The sequence below is a fragment of the Procambarus clarkii genome, chromosome 2, assembly GCF_040958095.1.
Source record: "Procambarus clarkii isolate CNS0578487 chromosome 2, FALCON_Pclarkii_2.0, whole genome shotgun sequence".
Classification (NCBI taxonomy): Eukaryota; Metazoa; Arthropoda; class Malacostraca; order Decapoda; family Cambaridae; genus Procambarus; species Procambarus clarkii.
In genome coordinates this window covers 40,899,606-40,925,386 of record NC_091151.1, presented here as the reverse complement: position 1 = coordinate 40,925,386, position 25,781 = coordinate 40,899,606, and the positions used below count along the sequence as shown (strand labels likewise).

At 40.2% G+C, this 25,781-nt stretch overlaps 1 protein-coding gene across 7 annotated transcripts in view; it reads left to right on the top strand.

The window, feature by feature from the left end:
- The window catches only part of LOC123748458 (lachesin), a 277,052-nt gene extending 254,590 nt beyond the window's left edge, over positions 1-22,462 (top strand). For 6 of the 7 annotated variants that reach the window (XM_069324782.1, XM_069324774.1, XM_069324803.1 and 3 more), the window contains exons 6-12: positions 3,912-4,040; positions 4,300-4,440; positions 4,999-5,151; positions 6,638-6,706; positions 15,743-15,817; positions 18,341-18,409; positions 18,630-22,462. In XM_069324782.1, coding sequence (XP_069180883.1) covers positions 3,912-4,040; positions 4,300-4,440; positions 4,999-5,151; positions 6,638-6,706; positions 15,743-15,817; positions 18,341-18,409; positions 18,630-18,709 — 716 coding nt within the window. In that variant the 3' untranslated portion in view covers positions 18,710-22,462. The remainder of the gene's footprint in view (positions 1-3,911; positions 4,041-4,299; positions 4,441-4,998; positions 5,152-6,637; positions 6,707-15,742; positions 15,818-18,340; positions 18,410-18,629) is intronic. The other variant, XM_069324810.1, reaches the window with a different exon arrangement.
- Positions 22,463-25,781: the final 3,319 nt, after the last annotated feature.

Here is a 25,781-nt window from a genome sequence, read left to right as displayed (position 1 = left end):
ATGGAGGAGGGGCTGTTCCTCCCTAACTGCTCGTTAAGGCCAATTTGACTCCCATTTAGCTTTTCTTGTGGGTATTTTTGGATGATTTGTCGATGATGCGCGCGTTAAATATACAAAATACATTAATACAATAAAGTGTAATAAAATGTGTGAATTGAAAATACAGTACATATATAAACCTGTCAATGATAATGAGAGCAGGTGTAGCTATATGATGGTGGTACACAATATAATATGTGTCACCCACAACAATGATAACTTATGTAACATGTTGAAAATGACATCTAGTTAGTGCAGTACTTTTTCGAACGCTTTCAACACAAAACCTTTGAAGATTTCTAAGCATGGAAGTACTTAGTTTTACGGCTTCAAGTGTGTTATTCTTCAGCGCATGTACAGTTCAAGCACGGTTATTATAAACTAGTGATTTAAGGCGCCGTCATATGAATTAATACAAAGGTACATCATACATCAGATACATCAGATACATCATACATCAGATACAAAGGTGTTACATTTGTTGATCTTAGTGACTATAATTGCTCCACATCGACTAATCCATTTTCCTCTGAATGTTTCTTGTAGAAATTCGCGAACAACCATTGCAAAATGAGTCGGAGCGCCATCCTGTTGAAACTACTTATCTCTTCGATGGTGTTATATGTCATCCAATTTAAGTGGATATGTAGATACATTTAAGTGTATATGTAGATATACATGAACAAATCCACAAGGTCCGTGACGAGGATTCGAACCTACGTCCGGGAGCATCCCGGGATATACATATTTGGAGCATATGTAGATATGCTCAGAAGTGTCCATGGGTCTTGCCTCGAATACGTTCGAAAATATATGGAAGTAAATGGATGTTATTTTGAACACGTATTGGAACTAAAAAACTAACTGATAATTCATAAATTATATTGCAAATTCCTACTGGGATTCTTTTATATTTTGCCCATGGCTGTGAGGAGCCAAGCTGGTGAGAGGTGGAACACTCCCCATGGAACAATCATGGAACTCCTCGTGGAACACAGCACAACACTCCCCATGGAACACAGCACAACACTCCCCATGGAACTCATAGAACACAGCACAACACTCCCCCATGGAACAATCATGGAACCCCTCATGGAACACAGCACAACACTCCCCATGGAACAATCATGGAACTCCTCATGGAACACAGCACAACACTCCCCCCATGGAACAATCATGAAACTTCATGGAACACAGCACAACACTCCCCATGGAACAATCATGGAACTCCTCATGGAACACAGCACAACACTCCCCCATGGAACAATCATGAAACTCCTCATGGAACACAGCACAACACTCCCCATGGAACAATCATGAAACTCCTCATAGAACACAGCACAACACTCCGCATGGAACAATCATGGAACTCCTCATGGAACACAGCACAACACTCCCCCCATGGAACAATCATGAAACTCCTCATGGAACACACCACACTCCCCATGGAACAATCATGGAACTCCTCATGGAACACAGCACAACACTTCCCCATGGAACAATCATGGAACTCCTCATGGAACACAGCACAACACTCCCCCATAGAACAATCATGGAACTCCTCATGGAACACAGCACAACACTCCCCATGGAACAATCATGGAACTCCTCATGGAACACAGCACAACACTCCCCCATAGAACAATCATGGAACTCCTCATGGAACACAGCACAACACTCCCCATGGAACAATCATGGAACTCCTCATGGAACACAGCACAACACTCCCCCATGGAACAATCATCTCCCCGTCAGCAGACAAATGACAGGTGTACGAAAGCGTCCAGTCCGCCGACGCCAACATCTGTCAAGTACTTCAAAAATAAATAACGTCATTCCCAAATCAGCGCCATAACAATGACGGGAAAATAACAGCTTCCGCAGTAACAAATGACTGACCCAAAAGATGGCAATTTTACTCCCCCAGCCCCACGTTGCCAGATGAATGGGCATTGTTTATTTCCAAAACCTTCGCGCGATTAGCTAGAGCGATCTGCTTGATCAAGATTATATTTTTTTGCCTTACAGGGGGAGTTTATAGGGCTTGTTTGCATCCCCCTGGGAAGACTTACATGGCTGATTTTGTTTACTTCGCCTTGACTTGTCGGGAGTACCGCCATATGGCGGAGAGGGAAGCATAAATCGTTGACCAAGGAGCCGAAAAGATTTCCACGGCACATTTCTCACCCTGTATATCGCCCCAGTTTTTTTGTCGTGATTTCGATTCGTAGCGTGCGCGAGGAGAGAAGTATAGGGTGTAGTATGCATGTGTGTGTGGGTAGGGGATAGGGAGCAGGGGATAGTGAACAGGGGATAGGAAACAAGGGGAGCAAAGGCATATAGCAGGGGATAGGGAGTAGGATATAGGTAGCAGGGGATAGGGAGCAGAGGATAGAGTAGGGTATAGGAAACAGGGGTCAGGAAGCATGGAATAGAGAGCAAGGAATAAAGATCAGAGGGATAAGGAGCAAGATATATGGAACAAGGATATGGAGCAAGAGATAAGAAACAGGATGTTAAGAGCAATGGCTAAGCAGAGGTGGTAAGCAGCCCGACAGAGGCAGCAGCGGATAGGGAGCAGTAAATAGGGGACAGGGAGATGATAATAGCAGATAGGAGCAAGGAGACGGGATATATTGACCTCTACGTAACATGTTCTCTCGCAACAGGATATACCGTTACATTGACGTGAAGGAAGTCTGGTGATGGACGCAGCTGCTCGTGAACGCAATAACGAGTTTCCGTTGTATTGAAGCCATGTTTTGCTCGGCGTTCCAAGTGAATTTACGATCAAAGAATAAATTTTGGGCTATTTTGATCACATCAAGCGTTCACTGTGACGTAATGACGCGCTCTTACTTATTTAAGATTACTTTTTGTTTTAACAAAAGAATGTTCGTAAAAATGGTATTTTGGACACAAATAAGCAAACTGATTAGTTTAATAATGTGTGAATGTGTGTGTGTGTGTGTGTGTGTGTGTGTGTGTGTGTGTGTGTGTGTGTGTGTGTGTGTGTGTGTGTGTGTGTGTGTGTGTGTGGGGGGGGGGGGGGCGATCACCTAATTGTGCTTGCGGGGGCTGAGCTCTGGCTCTTTGGTCCCGCCTCTCAACCGTCAATTAACAGGTGGTTGTGTGTGTGTTAATTCACCTATTTGTACTTGCTGGGGTTGAACTATGGCTCTTGGGTCCCGCCTCTCATCACATAACTGACTGATGTATAGGTTCCAGAGACCACTATGTTGTCTTAATATTTAAAGCTGTGAAATGAGTTTGTCTCCACCACTTCACTTCTTAGTGCAATCCATTTGTTCACTATCATGACACTGAAAAAAATTCTTTCTAATGTCTCTGTAACCCAATTTGTTGTTTTATTTCTACATTTCTTTGCTTGTGTATATCAAATGAATTATCGGTCTTTTGCCGTGTTTACTCCCCAGAGTATTTTGCATGTGGTGATCATGCCTTCCACGTGTATGCTCGCGTGTTATAAGCAAAATATTATGACCATTCATCAGTGTTTTCAGATATTATATAATGAGCCAAAGTCTTCTATGATGAGTCGAGCTTACAGCGTTTAGTTTATGTCTTAATGTCCTGACGTCACCTACACCTGGCCCTCGAGGGTGTAGTTTCAAAACACGATGATTGATAATCTAAATCAGCTGATTTAAATTTAACAAAAATAATAATTTACACAAATTTGTACACCTTATGTGTAAGATTGTGATTACCTTGTCTTTTTCTGGTTGTAGTATGAGGGAGAAGTGTGAAAATGGGGGTAAACTGTCACAGTCATGCTCATCACTCTCAGTGTTGGGGCACAAGTCCGGGTGCTAAGACTCTCCTCCCTCACACCTCATTCTCTCCCGCAGTGTTGGAGTATGAGGGCGAGGTGCTACGACTGAGCAAGGTCAGCAGGATGGACATGGGAGCCTACCTGTGTATAGCCTCCAATGGTCACCCGCCCATAGTCAGCAAGCGAATCCTCGTCAGCGTCGATTGTAAGTGGATTAATCCCCCATTCTTCGAGCTACTCATTTATTCTTTATAAGTGTTCACTATCGGCTGACTGACCAAACCCGTTCACCTAATATCTTCACTCACTCTTTCTCACCCTATTCTACTACTTTTCACATCTGTCTACCACCACATCAAGTCCTCTCACCCTCTTCCTCCTCTCTCTCTCACTCACTGTCCCTCTCACCCATGCTAACTCCCAGCTCCGTTACTCACTCTCCGTATCTCTCTCCCTCGCTCTAGTTCCGCCAATGTTATGGATCCCTCACCAGCTGATCGGGTCGGCTAGGGGCAAGACGGTCGTACTCGAGTGCTTCACAGAGGCCCACCCGACCTCACTAAACTACTGGACAAGGGGGGACGGCAACATGATCTACGACTCAGGTAGGTTACACTCGACACAGGCAAGGTAGCACACAGGGCGATGGCTACGGGCTCACCATAGCCCGTGCTACTTGGAACTTTTTGTTCCAAGTAGCGAATCTTTAACAATAACAACAGGGCGATGGACAGAGGCAGGGAGGGAGGTGGGGGGGAGAGAGAGAGAGAGAGAGAGAGAGAGAGAGAGAGAGAGAGAGAGAGAGAGAGAGAGAGAGAGAGAGAGAGAGAGAGAGAGAGAGAGAGAGAGAGAGAGAAGAGAGAAGAGAGAGAATATTATGATATGAGAGGCATTGAGAATCGTGCCTACGGAAAACAGACTAATAAATTTTACTGAGAAATTGAAAGAAAAACATCAATTGGAAGAATGAAAGAGAGAAAAAGGTACAAATAAACAAGTGTGTGTGTGTGTGTGTGTGTGTGTGTGTGTGTGTGTGTGTGTGTGTGTGTGTGTGCGAACCTTCTGTTATTTTAATTTGTATAACTATCATTATTATTGTTAATCATTTTATTATCTACCTTGGTATCGTTTGGTATCTCCTTACTCTCTCCCTCCTTCGACAGACAAGTACCACATCGAGAACCGGATCGGGAACCCCGAGTACAAGATCCACATGCTCCTGACGGTACGGTACCTGACGGAGCACGACTTTGGTACGTACCGATGCGTAGCGAAGAACCCGCGGGGAGAGACTGACGGTACGATCAAGATCTATGGTGAGTTCTTTGTTACTTCGGGGGACTCTTTCTTACTTCCGGGGACTCTTTCTTACTTTTGGGGACTCTTTCTTACTTCGGGGGACTCTTTGTTACTTCGGGGGACTCTTTCTTACTTCGGGGGGACTCTTTGTTACTTCGGGGGACTCTTTCTTACTTCGGGAGACTCTTTCTTACTTCGGGGGGACTCTTTGTTACTTCGGGGGACTCTTTCTTACTTCGGGGGGACTCTTTCTTACTTTGGGGGGACTCTTTCTTACTTCTGGGAACTCTTTCTTACTTCGGGGGACTCTTTATTAATTCAGGGACTCTTTCTTACTTCGGGGGGACTCTTTGTTACTTCGGGAGGACTCTTTGTTACTTCGGGGGACTCTTTCTTACTCCGCGGGTCTGTTACTTCGGGGGACTCTTTCTTACTTCGCGGGACTATTACTTCGGGGGACTCTTGAGCTAACAACTGAACGCGCAATTAAGAGTGAAGAGAGATGTTGATATACGGTTGATGAGAGATGTTGATAGAACAGACTGCTGAGGGGTTTGAATGAACAGGTTGAACCAGATGAACAAACGGTTGGGATTATTATTTAAACGACTGAACGAATTGCTTATTGAACGAACGGCTGAACGTGTTGAACGATTAATCAATATTTTGGTGGTGGCTGACTTCGTAGGTGTGGATGGTGGATGGTGGATAGTTGATGGTTGGTGTAGGGTAGACATAAATGGAGTTGAACATCTTGGTTGAACACTCTTCGGTCGTAATGGATGAATAAGTTGGTGAACAACAGTTTAAATAAATGAATTATTAGTTGAATATAAACTGCTCGTACGAATGGGATTGTTGAATACTAACCTAATGAACAATTATACTAATAGAGGAAACATGAATACCTGAACGATGAACAAAGATGAATAGTTGAAACACTAAAAATAATGAATGGACAGTTACTTGTTCAAGACATTTCATTTTGGAGTTTCTGTCATTTCTAATTATTTTCTTTTTCAGTTTAATCATGAATTATATTAACGAATATAATTAATGTTATAATTAATTCCAAACCATTTACTATCATCCTCCCTTGAACGTTTAAACAATGTTTTGCATCTACACAATAAAACACACATGCATGAATACACATTCACATACAAATATATATATATACTCACACATACAATGCCAATCATATAATCTAGTTTGATACTTTTTCATAACTATCATCATCTATCAATTATCCTTTTATTCCAATTCCTCATTAACTATCCACATTTCCTCATTCCAATTGATGCCTCACATTTCCACCCTCATTTCTTGTCATTTACTTACACAAACGTTTCATTATTCACATTGCCAGAAACGTTACCAAGTATTCTCATTTTTCACTCAACACAGTTCTTCACACTCACTCACACCTCACCAGGCATTAGAGTAATCTTGTTGAACATGATAACTTGTTGAACATGATAACTTTCTCCACCATCTCCACAGACTCCGGCCCGCCGCCTACTACGGTCCTGCCCCTCACCACAGAAGTTGAGATGTTTGAGATAATCAACAGTAAGTCTGTTCACTCTGTGACCTTTATGGCATATTTTATGGCGATCTTTTTACTGTCCTGGTGACCTTGTAATTGTCTTGGTGATCTTGTTTACTGAACTGGTGACTTTGTTACTGCCTTGGTGACTGTGTTACTGCCCTGGTGACTGTGTTACTGCACTGGTGACTGTGTTACTGCCCTGGTGACTGTGTTACTGCCCTGGTGACTGTTACTGTCCTGGTGACTGTTACTGCCCTGGTGACTCTGTTACTGCCCTGGTGACTGTGTTACTGCCCTGGTGACTCTGTTACTGCCCTGGTGACTGTGTTACTGCCCTGGTGACTGTGTTACTGTCCTGGTGACTGTTACTGCCCTGGTGACTCTGTTACTGCCCTGGTGACTGTGTTACTGCCCTGGTGACTCTGTTACTGCCCTGGTGACTCTGTTACTGCCCTGGTGACTCTGTTACTGTCCTGGTGACTCTATTACTGTCCTGGTGATTCTGTTACTGTCCTGGTGACTGTGTTACTGCCCTGGTGACTGTGTTACTGCCCTGGTGACTGTTACTGCCCTGGTGACTCTGCTACTGCCCTGGTGACTGTGTTACTGCCCTGGTGACTGTGTTACTGCCCTGGTGACTGTGTTACTGCCCTGGTGACTGTGTTACTGCCCTGGTGACTCTGTTACTGCCCTGGTGACTCTGCTACTGCCCTGGTGACTGTTACTGCCCTGGTGACTCTGCTACTGCCCTGGTGACTGTTACTGCCCTGGTGACTCTGCTACTGCCCTGGTGACTGTTACTGCCCTGGTGACTCTGCTACTGCCCTGGTGACTGTTACTGCCCTGGTGACTCTGTTACTGCCCTGGTGACTCTGTTACTGCCCTGGTGACTCTGCTACTGCCCTGGTGACTCTGCTACTGCCCTGGTGACTGTTACTGCCCTGGTGACTGTTACTGCCCTGGTGACTGTTACTGCCCTGGTGACTCTGCTACTGCCCTGGTGACTCTGCTACTGCCCTGGTGACTCTGCTACTGCCCTGGTGACTCTGCTACTGCCCTGGTGACTCTGCTACTGCCCTGGTGACTCTGCTACTGCCCTGGTGACTCTGCTACTGCCCTGGTGACCTAGTTTTGAATAAGTTACAGCTTCAGTGTTTGGGTTCTTGTGTTGCAGATGTGCTTTGTTTTCTATGTTGTCTTATTTTGTGGAAGTTAGTCTTTGATTTAGTTTGTCTGTGCCTCATTTTGTAATCGAACACTTTGTTAACTGTATTTTTGTAAGCTGACTTATTTTAAAGATCATTTTTGCTACCTGCATTTTTTTTTTAAGACAGATGTCTATTGATTAATATAGCTCCGTGTTCTGCAAGCTGCGATAATTTGTATTTTCTGCCATTCTTATGTGTTTTATTTATTCTTAATTGCGATTAGAAATTTGTAATTGGCTTCGTGACTTGTAGCCTCTATGACCTTAGGTCAAAGTGATCACTTTGAGCAAGTCATTAGGTCTTGTAAGTGCCATTCACAAATCACTTTAATTTACAAGTAACCTTTGTAAGTGTAGTTTCCTGTTAGTTTAATTTCCTCTCATTGGTATATGTTTTCTCTTCTTATATGGCCAACCACTTGGGCTGGACGGTAGAGCGACGGTCTCGCTTCATGCAGGTCGGCGTTCAATCCCCGACCGTCGAAGTGGTTGGACACCATTCCTTCCCTTCCCGTTCCATCCCAAATCCTTATCCTGATCCCTTCCCAGTGCTATATAGTCGTCATGGCTTGGCGCTTTCCCGACAATTCCTTTCCTCTCTTTTTTCTTATGTGGCTTATATTTAAAATAATTTCTGCTTGTTCACCAAGGTTGTTTTCCATTAGATTTGACTGGTTTTGGTAGCCATGTTTTTTCCCATATTTGTTATAGTCGGATAATTGATGTTTTCAACATTACTTGTTTGTTTTCCAGGGAAGTCGAATATTTTTTGGTGAATGTGTTTTTCAGGAACTTTAATTGTTTCTCTGTGACCTTGTTTGTTATCCAACTCATTTTATGAGCGTGATTAAATATGGCATCATATGAAACTGTTGCCTGACCAATGCTTGAAATATTTTCTCTCTCTCTGTTCCTCATACTTATTTCTACTCATACAAATCATTTTCCTCATTTTTACTGCCTCATTTCTAGAAGTACTCATGTCCGACTCACATATATCAGACTTTCCCAGCTAATGACTCAGGCTGAGACTTATAATAGTGATTCACTTGGCATCCACTACGCAAGATAACTTAAATGGGTTCAGGGGTCTGCAACCATTTTGGGGGATCTTTCAGTGGGTTGAGAGGTCTGCAACCATTAATGGGGATCCTTCAGTGGGTTGAGAGGTCTCCAACCATTAGTGGAGATCCTTCAGTGGGTTGAGGGGTCTCCAACCATTAATGGGAGATCCTTCAGTGGGTTGAGAGGTCTCCAACCATTAGTGGCGATCCTTCAGTGGGTTGAGAGGTCTCCAACCATTAATGGGAGATCCTTCAGTGGGTTGAGAGGTCTCCAACCATTAGTGGCGATCCTTCAGTGGGTTGAGAGGTCTCCAACCATTAGTGGCGATCCTTCAGTGGGTTGAGGGGTCTCCAACCATTAGTGGCGATCCTTCAGTGGGTTGAGGGGTCTCCAACCATTCATGGGGATCCTTCAGTGGGTTGAGGGGTCTCCAACCATTAGTGGCGATCCTTCAGTGGGTTGAGGGGTCTCCAACCATTCATGGGGATCCTTCAGTGGGTTGAGGGGTCTCCAACCATTAGTGGCGATCCTTCAGTGGGTTGAGGGGTCTCCAACCATTCATGGGGATCCTTCAGTGGGTTCAGGGGTCTCCAACCATTCATGGGGATCCTTCAGTGGGTTGATGGGTCTCCAACCATTAATGGGGATCCTTCAGTGGGTTGAGAGGTCTCCAACCATTAGTGGCGATCCTTCAGTGGGTTGAGGGGTCTCCAACCATTCATGGGGATCCTTCAGTGGGTTCAGGGGTCTCCAACCATTAATGGGGATCCTTCAGTGGGTTGATGGGTCTCCAACCATTAATGGGAGATCCTTTAGTGGGTTGAGGGGTCTCCAACCATTAATGGGGATCCTTCAGTGGGTTCAGGGGTCTCCAACCATTAATGGGAGATCCTTCAGTGGGTTGATGGGTCTCCAACCATTAATGGGGATCCTTCAGTGGGTTGAGGGGTCTCCAACCTTTAATGGGAGATCCTTCAGTGGGTTGAGGGGTCTCCAACCATTCATGGGGATCCTTCAGTGGGTTGATGGGTCTCCAACCATTAATGGGAGATCCTTCAGTGGGTTGAGGGGTCACCAACCATTCATGGGGATCCTTCAGTGGGTTGAGGGGTCTCCAACCATTCATGGGGATCCTTCAGTGGGTTCAGGGGTCTCCAACCATTAATGGGGATCCTTCAGTGGGTTGATGGGTCTCCAACCATTAATGGGGATCCTTCAGTGGGTTCAGGGGTCTCTTAACTCTATATAACAATCGACCTAACAAGCTGACCTATTCGGTGCGATAGTTTCAACAACAGTCGGCCAGATGTCGCTGTAACTTCATTATTCTGCCGAACGTTACTGCCTAATCTTGAATATTTTACTTAGCCTTTAATTTGTTAGCATTCTTTTGAAATTATAATATTTAATATTACAAAAATTATTTAATGTCTTGTGTTGTAATCCTGTACTGATTCAAAGCTATTAATGAATATCGTAATTATTATTACTAATTACTGTTTAATCGCTCTTGTGATATTATATAATTTTTTATGTAATTTTTACAAACAGAATTTTCAGTTATTGAGTAATAATATTTTGTTAATTTTTGCTGTTGTCGTTGATTGGATTAGAGTTTAAGAATTGTTATTTGCCTCTAAATGAAGGTCTCAACTTTTTCGTCCAATACTTTAAATAATAAATAGACTGCGATAGTTTTTTAAATCGAAATGAGATAATTGTCAAGAGAATAAACAAATCCATTAAACAAAATCTATCTTTTTTAATGTTTTTTAGCGATTGAAGTAACTTATTATGGAGGATTTTATGGAGGATTGTGGATGATTGTGGAGGATGTTATGGAGGATTGTGGAGGATTGTGGAGGATGTTATGGAGGATTGTGGAGGATGTTATGGAGGATTGTGGAGGATACTCCATGTTCTTATACCTGAACAACTTAGTGATGGTGAACTACTTGAAGCAGAGATCACTCCATCAATTTAACTTATTTGTGCATATTTGTTAAATTTCCTCAGATATTAAACAAATATTCCATATTGGTGGACAATTATGAAATATTTAGCCAAGATTTTGGTAACGAATTATTTTATTCAAAATATTTAAGACTTTTTAACCTTATTGATAGAACAAAATCGCAATTGTTCCTTTGTGATATAACGTTCAGTCTTATTGACCGCTTACATTGGGTAAGATTTACATTAACAGAAAGTGCAAACTTACATAGTTATGTAAGACATAAGCCTACCCGCAAATTGGTAGAGCCTAAGCCGAGCAGTAATATAGGATTTGGTTATATAGCAAATCAGCCCGTCCATTCGAGTTGTAACAACGTTACAAAAATGATGTACTAAAGTGCCCAGGCCTAACCTAACCGAGAACCCGCGAATAGAAAACGGGACAGCCCGTGAATTTTGCGAACCGCGGTTATTTATAATACCCATTATTTTGGCCGTTGGGGATTGACACGTCAAAATGCTATGTATTTGACCGAATTACACACTAGAAAGTGAAGGGACGACGACGTTTCGGTCCGTCCTGGACCATTCTCAAGTCGAGAATGGTCCAGGACGGACCGAAACGTCGTCGTCCCTTCACTTTCTAGTGTGTGTGGTTTGGTCAACACATTTCAGCCACGTTATTGTGACTCCTCGTCTGCATATGCTATGTATTATTCTTGCGAAGGGGTTGTGTAGACAGCTTTGTGGCTCTTCAAGCATGATATTGTGATGATACAATGGCTACTTTTGATTCCGCTCTCTTTACACTTCCGAAATGTTAAAAGTTATATATACGAATTATTGGCCGTAAAGCTGCTTAAGGATACGATCCACTTTCTCTCTAAGACCAATTACTTTGACATGCTAATCAGTCTCATCATGAATTCAGAGTTCAATATGAGATGGAATCCATAGGAGGGAGATTAAATGCACCCTAAATCATTTTGTTATATCATTTCTTGGCTTCAGACACGAGCGTAATGCAATCAAGTCAAAGGAAATTCAAGAGCAATTACGGACAACTGCCACTTAAAATTAATATAATACTTTTTGACGTGTGTACAATGAACGAAACCATTCCATCCTCCAAAATGATGGTCAATATAGGCTGCGTGCGGCAAATTTGACAAAATATAAACTGTGACACCAAAAATGTTGAAATATTGTTGTTAAAAATTATGAAATTAGTTCAAGAACCAGTAGCAATTAGCAGTAAATAGGTACCTGGGTGTTAGTCAGCTGTCACGGGCTGCTTCCTGGGGGGGTGGAGGCCTGGTCGAGGACCGGGCCGCGGGGACACTAAAGCCCCGAAATCATCTCAAGATAACCTAGTCACCGAATTTAACCATCCTTGGAACTAACATACACGACACAAGGTCTACTGTAGTACATATATCTACTATGTTACTAGGCCTAGGAGAGGTTATGTTAGGTTCGATCCTGTCACCACCTTGTACTTCACTGGTAGTATATAACGTGAACATATTGTGTACATGTACTTTATAGTACATGTACTTCATAGTCACCCACTTGGGAAATGACAAGTGGGTGACTGAACACAAGGTGAAGGTTCACGACTTCATACTCTCTAAAACACAAATTTGTTGCCAAATCGTCTTTTATGTATTGAAACCTAATCCAACTTTACATAGCCTCATCTAACTAAACCAAACATAACCTAGCCTAATCTAACCAAACCAAACATAACCTAGCCTCATCTAACCAAACTTAACATAACATAGCCTCATCTAACGAAACCAAACATAACCTAGCCTCAACTAACGAAACCAAACATAACCTAGCCTCAACTAACGAAACCAAACATAACCTAGCCTCAACTAACGAAACCAAACATAACCTAGCCTTATCTAACCAAACCAAACATAACCCAACCTCGTCTAACGAAACCAAACATAACCTAGCCTCATCTAACCAAACCGAACATAACCTAGCCTCATCTAACCAAACCAAACATAACCTAACCTCATCTAGCCAAACCAAACATAACCTAACCTCGTCTAACAAAACCAAACATAACCTAGCCTCATCAAATCAAACCAAACATAACTTAGCCTCATCTAACTAAACCAAACATAACCTAGCCTCAACTAACCAAACCAAACATAACCTAGCCTCATCTAATCAAACCAAACATAACCTAGCCTCATCTAGCCAAACCAAACATAACCTAGCCTTATCTAATCCAACCTAGCCTCAACAAAGCAAATATAACCTAACCCAGCTGACTTGCCATAACCTAATCCAGCCTGGCGACACATTTATACATTTTCAGAAAATGTTAAACCCCGCGTCACTTCTCTGGTTGTGTTGGCTACTCTGGTTAATAACGTGAGCCGTTTGAAAGTAAATTTTGTTAATACAGATTTTTATTAACTTTTGCTAAATTTATAGCTTATACGAGGGTGGTTTGTTTGTGTACGTCTATTAGTTTTTATAACTGGCTTTATTATTCTTACGTTAATTATATCATGTTACAATATTTTATTACTTTGTTATATGATTTGATAAATTTTGATTTTATTCAGTTATCAAACATTTGTTTGTTTCTCTTTCATCGCCAGTCACTAATTATTACAATTATAATATTCACGTTTATTTTTTTATAATAATTCCCTTTTATTTTGTAATGACCGCTCAGGTAATTCGCGTATTTTAACTGGTTCTCAGTCACGTATTTTAACTAATTCTCAGTCGCGTATTTTAACTAGTTTTTAATAAGCACAGGTTGCTGTGTTGTGATTTTTATCTCAATTACTTTAGTGATTTTTCCCTCTCTCAAATGCTATGGTAAATTCGAGTTTCACAAATCTTCAGCTGAATTACCTTGGATAATTTTTGAATGAAATTGTATTCTTAATAAATAAGGGAAAACAAAGGTTCAATGTAAATATAATATTCGGAGTTATTTAAATAACGTTTTCCTTGTTTTCAATTTACATTTTTTTCACTTATTATTTTTTTCAAATTATCTCCATTATCATCCTCAAACTCCATAAGTTAACAAAGTATATATATAGTATATATTACTGAAGTTAATACAGTAACGTATTATTATTCTATTTTTATATAAAAAATAATTTATGATATTTATAAATTATTATTCAAGAGTTATTTATATTTAAGGTAGCAGCTTTGAAGGCAGTTATTAGCAAAATTATCAAATCACAAATTATTGAAGCCAGTCATATAGTCACGCATAATTAATGATTATAAATTAGTTAAAAACTATGGACCGGCTATTTTTTTAATTTGAAACACGCACACACACATTACACACACACACACACACACACACACACACACACACATATATATATATATATATATATATATATATATATATATATATATATATATATATATATATTTATATATATATTTATATATATATATATATATATATATATATATATATATATATTTATATTTATATATTTATATTTATATATTTATATTTATATATTTATATTTATATTTATATATATATATATATATATATATATATATATATATATATATATATAAATATATATTATATATATTATACAGTTGGGAAAGGTGCGCACGATAAGCTATAATATATAACGTATATTATAATCAAAACGATGCATGTCAACAAGGAGTTAGGTTTAAAAGGTGAACCTACTCGTCCAATAGGTCCTGATGTAAATGTGTTGTAAATACAAATCCACAAGGGCCGTAACGATGGTTCGAACCTACGTCCGAGAGGATCCCAGACGCTGCCTTAATCGACTGAGCTACGACATGGTAAAAGAATTGCAACCGAGAAATCATCCTGATTTACCAAGGTTCCACGGTTAAGGCAGCGTCTGGGATCCTCTTGGACGTAGGTTCGAACCCTCGTCACGGCCCTTGTGGATTTGTTCATTTGATGCATCACGCTATTGTGATTTGTGTGTAGTGTTATCAATACACTTTCTCCATATTTACAGTTTTAATTTAAACCTAAAACATTGAGCATATATTTTTTTTGTTCGCCTGTTTATTAGTGTTTATTGCTTGTTCAATGACTGTCAGCTCTGCTTCGTTTGTTTAACGGTCAATTATTTTTGCTTATGTGTTCAGAGTTCGCCTTGTTTACTTATACAATGGCTATTTGTTAGTTTTCTTCATTTTTAGAACTTGAGCTTCATATATATTTTCAGTAAACATCAGCTTTTTAGCGCTTTTATGGACTGTGAATTGGTTGCACTTGCTTCATTGGTAACGATCCAACAGTTGCAGCGCTGTCATCTTCACTAAATCAGGTTGTTCAGTACTGATTTTAATTAGTTGTAGCTCCATTATTATCTTCACTGAATCTGTTTGTTCGGTAAACACTAATTCTGTACAGTTGTACAATGGGTCTTAATTATCTTCAGCTACTTAGGTAATCAGGATTTATTTAAAGAATTGACGAATCGCAGCTTTCTCAAAGAATCTGTTTAGTTCAGGTACCTGCTAAAAATAATAATAATAATAATAATTGCGACTAAAATTTAGAATACAAAAAAATTCTTTACCAAATAAGTACAATTTTTTTTTTTTAGATATTATTGGTTCGTAAGTTTGTTCAATGAATTACCATTTAATCTGTTGTACACTGAAATACATCGTAATCCATCCGTACCACTGTGCGGCTGTTCAATGGAGCCAGATAATCACGTCTTATACAGTGATTCCGATCCTAAATAACCCTCCCCCACCCCACCCCCACCCTGTTCATTGAGTCAAGACGCTGTTCATTCGTTCTCCTCGTGAACAGATCAGATTTGGGACAAGTCCGAGAATCGAACTCGCAAGCGGCCCAATCCCCAAGCTGTAAGTGGCCAGAACGGAGGTAGGTCCTGCTATAGACTATTCTAATTGGCTGGGCTCTGCTCTAGGTTAGTTCTCATTGGTCAATTTCAGATGCGTGGTGTGTTATTACTATGTTTTATGGGTTCAGTCTTAGTTATTTTGCTTTGTCTTGGTTAATTTGCATTATTTGCTTTTTATTGGTTAGTTACGCTTCTTAGTTATAAATGGATAGATGTATTGCTTAATTACCAACAACTATTCATCAACTTGGTACATTTCGTGAAAGGTTTCTACTTTCTTAATTAATTGAACTTCCTTTCTGCCATTTTTCTTTCATAATGGTTGTTCACTACTGTTTCTTAATACATCACTTCTCCCTTTCCTTTTCTCTTGTCTTTATTCCTAGTTTCCACTTCTCCCTTTCCTTTTCTCTTGTCTTTATTCCTTGTTTTTATAAGACTTTTGCCGAGTGTGTTATCGTACAATCGTTTATATTATTAGTGTTTCCTCCACTTTCTCTCCTCTTGTTTAGAACCGTATTTGTTCACACTGCAAAACCTTTCATTCCTTGTTCATGTTTTTCAAAATTTCAAATAAGTTGCTCGGCTTTTATAACACTGGATAAAATTTGTATAAATTTGGCATTCAGATCCCCGCTGTTTGATGGTAATATTTAGTTCTTTATACAATAACTACCAAATTGTATGGCGACTGTAACTAAATTATATTATTAACTCTACTTATAATCGCTGCAAATTACATATATAATCAGAATTATAAATTATACAGGTAATTATATATATATATTATATATTATATATATATATATATATATATATATATATATATATATATATATATATATATATATATATACACTTAACATTTTTTACATCTACACATTATTAGAGGCATTTAACTTTAGATTTACAACCACATTCACCTCTTTCCCCTTAGTTTCCCCTGTGCCCGCTTTGGCAACCCTTGCGATAAACAACACACACACACACACACACACACACACACACACACACACACACACACACACACACACACACAGGGCAAGAGCATATTTCACCCACTCTGCAATTATTGCAACGCGAAATTAAAGTTTGCAACACATGGCAACAATAACCGAGAAATCTAGATACATGACCCTAGAATCAATCACTTTGTTGTTCAGAAAGGTTATGATATTATATTGTTGCATGTTTAATATAGTTAATGAGAATATTACATGATAGCTTAGTAGCTAGAGTTGTCTCTTTTATAACTGCATGGAATTGTCTTTTAAACTGTTGCATTAAAATCCTAATAACTGAAAAGAAATCGATTGTATGATTATATAATTCTATATTCTTATATTGCAGTTATATTATGCTGGAATTTAGATAATAAGACAATTCTGATATTATAAAAAATAGCGATAATAAAATGACAAAATATTGAATATTTTAGAGTAAACTGAAATAAAAATTGTAGTTTCATTTACAGAAAAAGTTTCGTACTTCCAAAAACCTAAATGCAAGAACATTGTATAAAAAAAAATCTTAAGAGATAATCGGAAATTAGGGGAAATGATCTAACTGGAAACTTACGAATAAAATAATGAACAAATTTAAAAAGAATTTACAATACAGTACTGTTTATCCTGTGTGATAACTTTCATAACAATTCACAAACTGCTCACAATTACGAAAATTGGTAAATGATAATTATATTGACCAGTTAAGCAATACAAAACTGCAAAGTGATACAGTATTGATATTGTGTAACCTATAACTGCTTGAACAGATTTATACTACTGTATTTAGAAAATAATTGTGTTCTCAATAACTTTTTTTTAATAACATATATATATTATTAGGTTTCATAATATCTCAAGAATAATTGTGTATTTCTCTTGATGCTGATAGAGAAGCAACACAATATATTGTCAAGACCAGCAAACACTGTACAACATTTCTGATTTGTATTAATCCGGAGAGAAACAATGGGCAGAGTTTCTTTCACCCTATGCCCCTGTTACCTAGCAGTAAAATAGGTACCTGGGTGTTAGTCAGCTGTCACGGGCTGCTTCCTGGGGGTGGAGGCCTGGTCGAGGACCGGGCCGCGGGGACACTAAAGCCCCGAAATCATCTCAAGATAACCACAAGATATCCTGATCTGTGTAAAATAACTCAACCCAACGGGGTCATTTGTTTCAGTCCTGTTACGACGTATTTTCTTAAATTAAAAAAAATATATCCATGATAATCTTGATTACTAAAAAAACTTGCGCGATGCTAAATAAATTGCACGATAATTGGGTCAGTAATTTAGAAATGCGATTCAGTTCCTATTTAATAATTAAATGTTAATGTTGATTTGAATTAAAAAAAGCATGCATACAATTTTTAATTGTAGTTGAGAAATTTTGTGAAAGTGAACACATTCACCCATTTCATATGAGCCTTTACAAGCCGCATAACTGCCTTGTCAATGAAAAACTGCATGATCATCATCATAATAGAATAATATTAAATTAGCTCAGGATGATGGCTTGAGGTGATGTTCATTACAGAAGAGGTGGAGGACCCCTTGGTGGTTCAGGAGCCGAGTCTCAACCTTCCAGCTGTTGGCCCAAGCTCTGGTAAGAACCCGCACCTCCCATTGGTCAGATCTACCTGTGACGTAATCTTAATTTGATAGGAAGGGCAAAGCAAAGCGATACAACATTTAGTTCTTCGCCTCGTTTTGTCATCGTCAAAGTTTCCAATAACTTCACTGCAGATAATGACAAAAGTTGAAATATATATTTCTGATTTCTGTGAAAAAAATAATGTTTCCAGCGCTGACTTTCTCTCTTGCAGCATGTCGCAGACTTCCGTGGAGGATGGACCTCCGTGTGTTAGTGGCAGCGGTGTACCTTCTGAGGGACCACATCTTCTGAAACACGTCTCCTGCTGACCCGAAGCCTAAGTTCCTTCTGCAGCAGTTCCCTTCTGCGTGCTCTGGCGAGACTTCTTGCGACGCATCCGCAAAGGATTTACCTCACCGATGACGGTCCAGCCACTCTGATATGACCAGGTGACTCATCGTAAACAAAGGGCCCAGCCAGTAACAGCGACGAGGTGCCAGCAAATAATGTGAAATGTGTTCACACCTTCGCATCTAACCGTCTTGGTTATCGAAAACCGAACGGAACGTACAGGAGGCATCTGTGTACGATATGAAAAGTGTAAACTAATGACCTCATTGGCTATCGTCTAGCAAACGAATGACCTCATTGGCAACAAGCTAATAAACGAATGAACTCACCGGCTATCGCTCAGCTAACCAGCAGAGGAGACAACAATATGTGACATGCGTCAACAAACCCTACTAGCCATCGCTCAACCAATTACGAAGCACGGTTAACATAAATGTATGTGTGAGTTGTCATATATTGCAGTATGCTGAATCTAAATGGAATAATATTATGTAGGAAAAATGATTATTAGACAATAGTTACTAGGCAACTAGAAATATGGTAGAGGAAAATATCTCGTGTTTCGAATACAAAAACACATTCGCACGAACGATTTCATCCAACAATCTAACAACTGCTAACAAACGAGAGATTAATGAATTTCGGCAAAAAAATGTGTTTAAAAGATATAATAATTGCGTTTATTGAAAGAACAAATTAATGAGAATCTGCTATTAATAGCAGTAATAAATAAGGATGAAAATAGAACCTTTGAAATCTCTACTGAATGTGATAATTCTCTTCCCTAGAACTTCCTGGAATCCTGAACGGAGAAAGTATATTACGGAGTCAAAAATTAATAGCAAAGTTGTGTTTGAATAACTGATCGTTCGATGGTTATTATATTGATATGTACATAACATTTTGTAATTTGTACACTATAGCCCATCCCTAATTGCTTAGGTCCCCCACCATAAGTGAAGGTGTTGTTATTGGATAGTTAGAGGTGAATGTTATTGTATATAATAATTATATGCAGAGAATAGCAAACTAGCGTAGCATACTCGAGTTCGTTATGGAGAGATTGTGTCGTCTAAGATGACGATGCTGGGTTTTGAAGTATATACATGCTTAAACGGGTGTTTTTGTGTATGTTTCTGCGTTTGTGTGTGATTGTGTGTGAACGGGAGTGAGCACGCTTATGTTGGTGAATATGTTTAGTTGATATAGCCTTTAAATATCTACTAAAGCAAAACAAAACACAAAGGGAACGGGGGTGTGGGGTAGTACGACAGAGCACGGAAACAACATTAAAAGGGACCTAAAAATCTCCTCTAATGTCTTATGTGTGCTTTTCTCCGAGGCTATATGTCCCCATCTTACAGCAAGAGGTGGTACACCTTTTCTCTCTCTCTCTCATATAACAACGATCACAAAAACACTGATCCATGTGGAAAAACCACATTTTAAGAATTGGAGAATGCTGAACGCGTTTTTGGCTCAATTTGCCATCATCAGAGCAAGATAGAGAGTACTCTCTATCTTGCTCTGATGATGGCGAATTGAGCCAAAAACGTCCTCAGCATTCTCTAATTCTTCAAATGTATTAATTCGCATATATATATATATATATATATATATATATATATATATATATATATATATATATATATATATATATACACGTAAGTGTGGTTCACCTTACACCATCATACTCATTCTTGGGAGTGCGTAGCCCTAAATTGAAGAGAGCGACGAGGGGGGTAGAAATAGCCTATATCCCTCTGAGATGTATTTCTTTCTTGTCTCAATAAACATACTTGAGAGCGACGAGGCAGAGGCTCGGGTGATTCTTGTCTGACGTCAGTTGGTAGTTGTGTGATGCGGTGGGCACCTTCCCTCTGGGTCAAGGGAGACCCATCAAACAGTTGGCCCTCCCCTGACCCAGAGGCACGATAACCGTCGCGATACACCGTTATCAACTGACGTTACACAACAATCACCTGATCCCATACTTCGATAACTATTGCGATAATTCTGGAGTATTTAAGTCCACGTGTATTAGGAAAAAACCTGCTGTCAAAATAAACTAATATACAAACATATGATCATTAAACAAAGATGGTGCTGCTCATTTCGACAATTATGAGGGAAAGGAATTACAGCAAGAGATTATTAACATCGCACAAAACATCAATATTCCAGTCTTGGTGCCAAAAATTTCTAAAAATATCTCCTGGAAGATGAGTTCAACCACTTGGACTGGACGGTAGAGCGACAGTCTCGCTTCATGCAGGTCGGCGTTCAATCCCCGACCGTCCAAGTAGTTGGGTACCATTCCTTTCCACCGTCCCATGAACAAATCCACAAGGGCCGTGACGAGGATTCGAACCTGCGTCCGGGAGCATCCCAGACACTGCCTTAATCGACTGAGCTACGACAGGGTCCCATCCCAAATCGTTATCCTCATCCCTTCCAAGTGCTATATAGTCGTAATGACCAGGTGTTTTCCCCTGATGATTCCCCTCCCTGGAAGATCAGAGCGCGCTTCCTGGCACCTGAGGCCATTAGCGTACCTCCTAGTCGTCGACAGGCATATAACCCTTTACACACACCCAATCACGGACAATCAGAAAATGTACGTGGCGTCCCCTTTTAGAGAAAATATAAATATCAGATTCCCCTTGAAACTATAAGAGTCGGAGTTCACATGGCAGTGATGGTAGGGGTGTTGGGAAAGTAGGTGCGTCTCAACAAGGGGTTCAGGTGGGCGTATTGGATGGAAATTAAATTAGAACTTGTGAAGGGATCAGCTGCTGTGTGTGTGAGAGAGAGAGAGAGAGCTGCGTTCTGGGTTATGGCTGGCTCGCTTTACCTTGAACGTTGTTCTCTCTCTCTCTCTGAGCGAAAGAATGTCTCTTTGTCTATTATTTTATATTAAATATATATTTTATCTCTTTTGTGTGATCTTTTATGTATCTCGTTGTATTTGTAATCTCCATTTTTGGAATACTAGTTTTTAACACTTATATTTTGTTTATCTTGTAGTTTCTCTGTGATTTTGTTTATCTTGTAGTTTCTCTGTGATTTTGTTTATCTTGTAGTTTCTCTGTGATTTCTTTTCCTTTGTTTTTTCTGTTGATTGTACTTGTTTTTAATTTCTCTCTCTTTATCTTTGTGTATACTTCTGTCTCCCCGTTTTATTACGTTCCTCTCTTTCCCAGTAGAGTCGATCGTCTCATCCCCCCGCCCCCCATTTGCCAAGAAGCGTTTTCACACCATTAAACGGGTTAAGAAATAAGTGTTCAATCGCTGTATTTCATTCACTCCCACGAAACACGAGGAAACAATAGATGTATGGGTGATCGCCAATCAATTCCAAAATAAAATAGACTTTTCGACTTCTGTCACCATCGAGAACTGAAAAGAACTGAAATTTTTCGAGATTATCGAAACTCACGATTTATTTGTTTAAAAATGTGTTTTCCTAAGTTGTTATCATTAAGCAATCAGTTGTTAATCGGGATTTAGGGGGTTAGACAATGTTCGAAACGTTCTGCTGTGTTCACTCTCCGTTCGCTGGAGAGTTCTGTTGTGTTCAAAGTGTGTTTTGAACTGTATTCGACACGTTGTGGATGATATATGTAAACAAATAAAGCATTGTATGGTGTACGAAACTTATTTGTGTACATAATGTAAAGAAATGTATGTAATCAATAAAGTTTAAGAACTTGGTGGGAATGTTTTAATTTTGTTCCCCCCCTGGGACTGGATAATTCTGAAATGGTGTATTTCAGGGTGTGTTTAATGAGCCAATACCAATGGCAGCGTCTAAACGTTATATCACAAAGATTATAATGAAGACGGAACAACACCAATGTTGCTCTCATCCTGTAATTACACTTAGGTAATTACAAACACAGGCAAATATAAGTTTGATGATTTAGAAAGCTAATGAAAGCAATACGTTAGAGAATGTGAATTGATCACAAGATCGGTCTAAGGAGACCAGCCCCTCAGTACAGCTTCAAGGGAAAATGGCCTCTAACATTGACAAAGTAAAACACTGAGAAATATAAACATTACACCAAGTCTATCACAGGAGGCCCATATACACTGGAAAACTTTCGTAGCCTATGCAAAACTGGACAATTTATAAGCAGGCTTCAGAAACTTGGCAAGGATTAATTAAATACAAAAATCGCTTAACTATGAATATTATGAATTATGTATTATGAAATATTATGAATTCCAGAGGCTCGGACCAAGTCTGGTGACGTAACTACAAGAGGTCCGAAATGAGAAGATGCTGTGGCATGTTCTTCATTGCGGCCAAAACAAAAATAAAGATAAGGAAACAGGAGAGGTGTATATCGGCCCAATAACGAATGGAATCTTAAGTTCCTGATCATTTCACAGGTGTTGTCAGTTTGTCAATAAAGATGTTAATAATAATAAGTCAGTTTCAAGTTAACACAATGTGTGAGTGTGACTCTCAAACAAGGCCGAGTATTTTTACGATGAAGTGCGAGATAATAACATCGCTTATATGTCTGAGTCTTTGTCTGTCACAACGTGAATCAACCGCGCAGTTGGAAATGTTGATTTTCCGGAACGTTTAATCGAAGTGCTCCTTAGCAGAGATATTCTACCATCTACCAACATAAATGAGAGTTATAAAGACCGTGGATGAAAGATTGTGTCTATCTGCGCCTCAGTTCCATACATAAGAATAAGAAATCTCCGTCGGCCACCCAAGGAGGCCCGGTCGACGACCGGGCCGCTGTGTCGCTAAGCCCCGAAATCACCTCAAGGTAACCACCTCACCTCAAGATAGGCCATAGGACTATACTTGCGGAAAACTTTATACCAAAAAAATGTATTCACATACAATTCTAACTGCTGCTGGCTTGCGTGTATGCAACCTTGTCTGTGCACAGCAAACACATGCATTTAGCTCTAGAATTACCCATAATAAAATAAACTCCAATACAACATACAGCTGGATCTATTCTACGGGCTCACCATAGCCCGTGTTACTTGGAACTTTTTGTTCCAGGTAATGAATCTTTAACAACAACAACAACAACAGCTGGATCTAATATCCACACGATAAAAATTAAAAAATGCAGTTTCACGGCAGTCACAAGATAGCCAATAAAAACTGCACTCCAGCGCCAAATGCAGGTGCCTGCCAGAGCCACAAGGCGCGCGGAGTGTTGTTCCTGCAGCTCACCAACTTGACATTTCGGGTGTGAGTCAAGAGCCGTGCAAATATTTGGCTGTGATGTGGAGTGTTTCCACGGCCGGTGACGACCACGCCTCTCCTTCTATGGTGAGGCTTCACCCTCCATACCTCAGCCTCTCGCCATGGTCTAGCCTCCTACTCCAGCGAAGCCTTCGAAGCCTCACCATAGTCAAGCCTTCCCTTCCAAAGTAGAACCTTAACTACAACTGTCCAACCTACGGTGCTCTCATGTTAGTTCCACCATCCTCTTTCCTCTTACTATCCTCGGCCCATTCCCACGCTTCTCAATCATCCCAGCTCCCATCGCCTATCCCCACCTTCCTATACCCATTTTACTATCCCGTTTCTCTATGATTGTCTAACTATCCAATCCTTTTTCACCCAACGTCTGTACCACCTGCTAAATATATCATACCATCTATTCCACTCCGAACGAGTATTCTATCATACCATCCTCATTAATAACCTGAATAATATCCCATCCTAATCTCGACACCTGTCCCACCACTTTGCCATCCTTACGATGCCTATCCCACCCCCCCCCCTACCCAGTTCTTCCTGGTCCTGTTATTGTTGTGATTGGTGACATCACTTATGCTGCGTCTGATGGTGTTGCTATGTTGATGTTTTAATTTTCCTCCTGTTGATGCTGCCTCTGTTGACAAAGATGCACTTCTTGATATTACCGTTACTGATGCTGGTGATGCCGCCAGTGCTACTTCTGCCAGTGCCGTTAAGTAGCAATTACTGACCGTACCGTTATTGTTCTGTCTGTTGGGTGCTGGTAATGACGATGTTTCAGGTGTTGCGGGTGATGCTGTCTCTGTTGCTACTTGGCAACTTCGCTTAATAGAGTTCCTGTTTCCGTTACTTAGCAATGACTGGTGGTAGTGCTACTGGTATATAAGCCACTGTTGCTGCTCCTCCTTGCGCACGAAGGTAACGCGAACAGATAAACTTGAGACGAGTTGTGTAACCTGAACAATACTCACATTCCATATTACTTTACGGGGATTATTTTTAGCACCGAGAAGGGAATTATATATATACTCAAAAATTATACTTTACATAACACCGACAGGTTCATTTTTGTTATATATTTCAGAAGCTTTTTATTCTCGTCAACATTATCACATTGTTTATGCTTTAATCTCTATTTGATATTAATAGTTGGTGGTTGATCTGGAGTGAGACACCCACGACGCACGAGGTTACGCATGCAAGACGCAAGAGCAAGGCATACACGACGCAAGAGTCGTGTATGCCTTACGACATAAGCACTTCAAATATACTGTACTTCCCCCATGAAATACAACCGAGTACATTCTCCCCTCTACACCTCTCTCATCTTAAGTTTCTTCCCTCACATCAGCAACACAAATTACTCCGACACTCAACAGCCCCTGGAGAGCGGAGTCCACAAAAAGACGGGGTTGAAAAAGGCGAGAATAACAAGAGGAGAGGAATCACAGGAAAAAGTTATCAGGCGGAGGCCATACGGGCGAGGCTGTGTGGGAGTTTAATAGCGTATATTGATCTGGGTGTTCAACACCTCAGCTCACACCACCACCCTCGCATTCTGATGAGCTGAGAGAGAGAGAGAGAGAGAGAGAGAGAGAGAGAGAGAGAGAGAGAGAGAGAGAGAGAGAGAGAGAGAGAGAGAGAGAGAGAGAGAGAGAGAGAGAGGGAGGGAGGGAGGGAGAGAGAGAGAGAGAGAGAGAGAGAGAGAGAGAGAGAGAGAGAGAGAGAGAGAGAGAGAGAGAGGAGAGAGAGAGAGAGAGAGAGAGAGAGAGAGAGAGAGAGAGG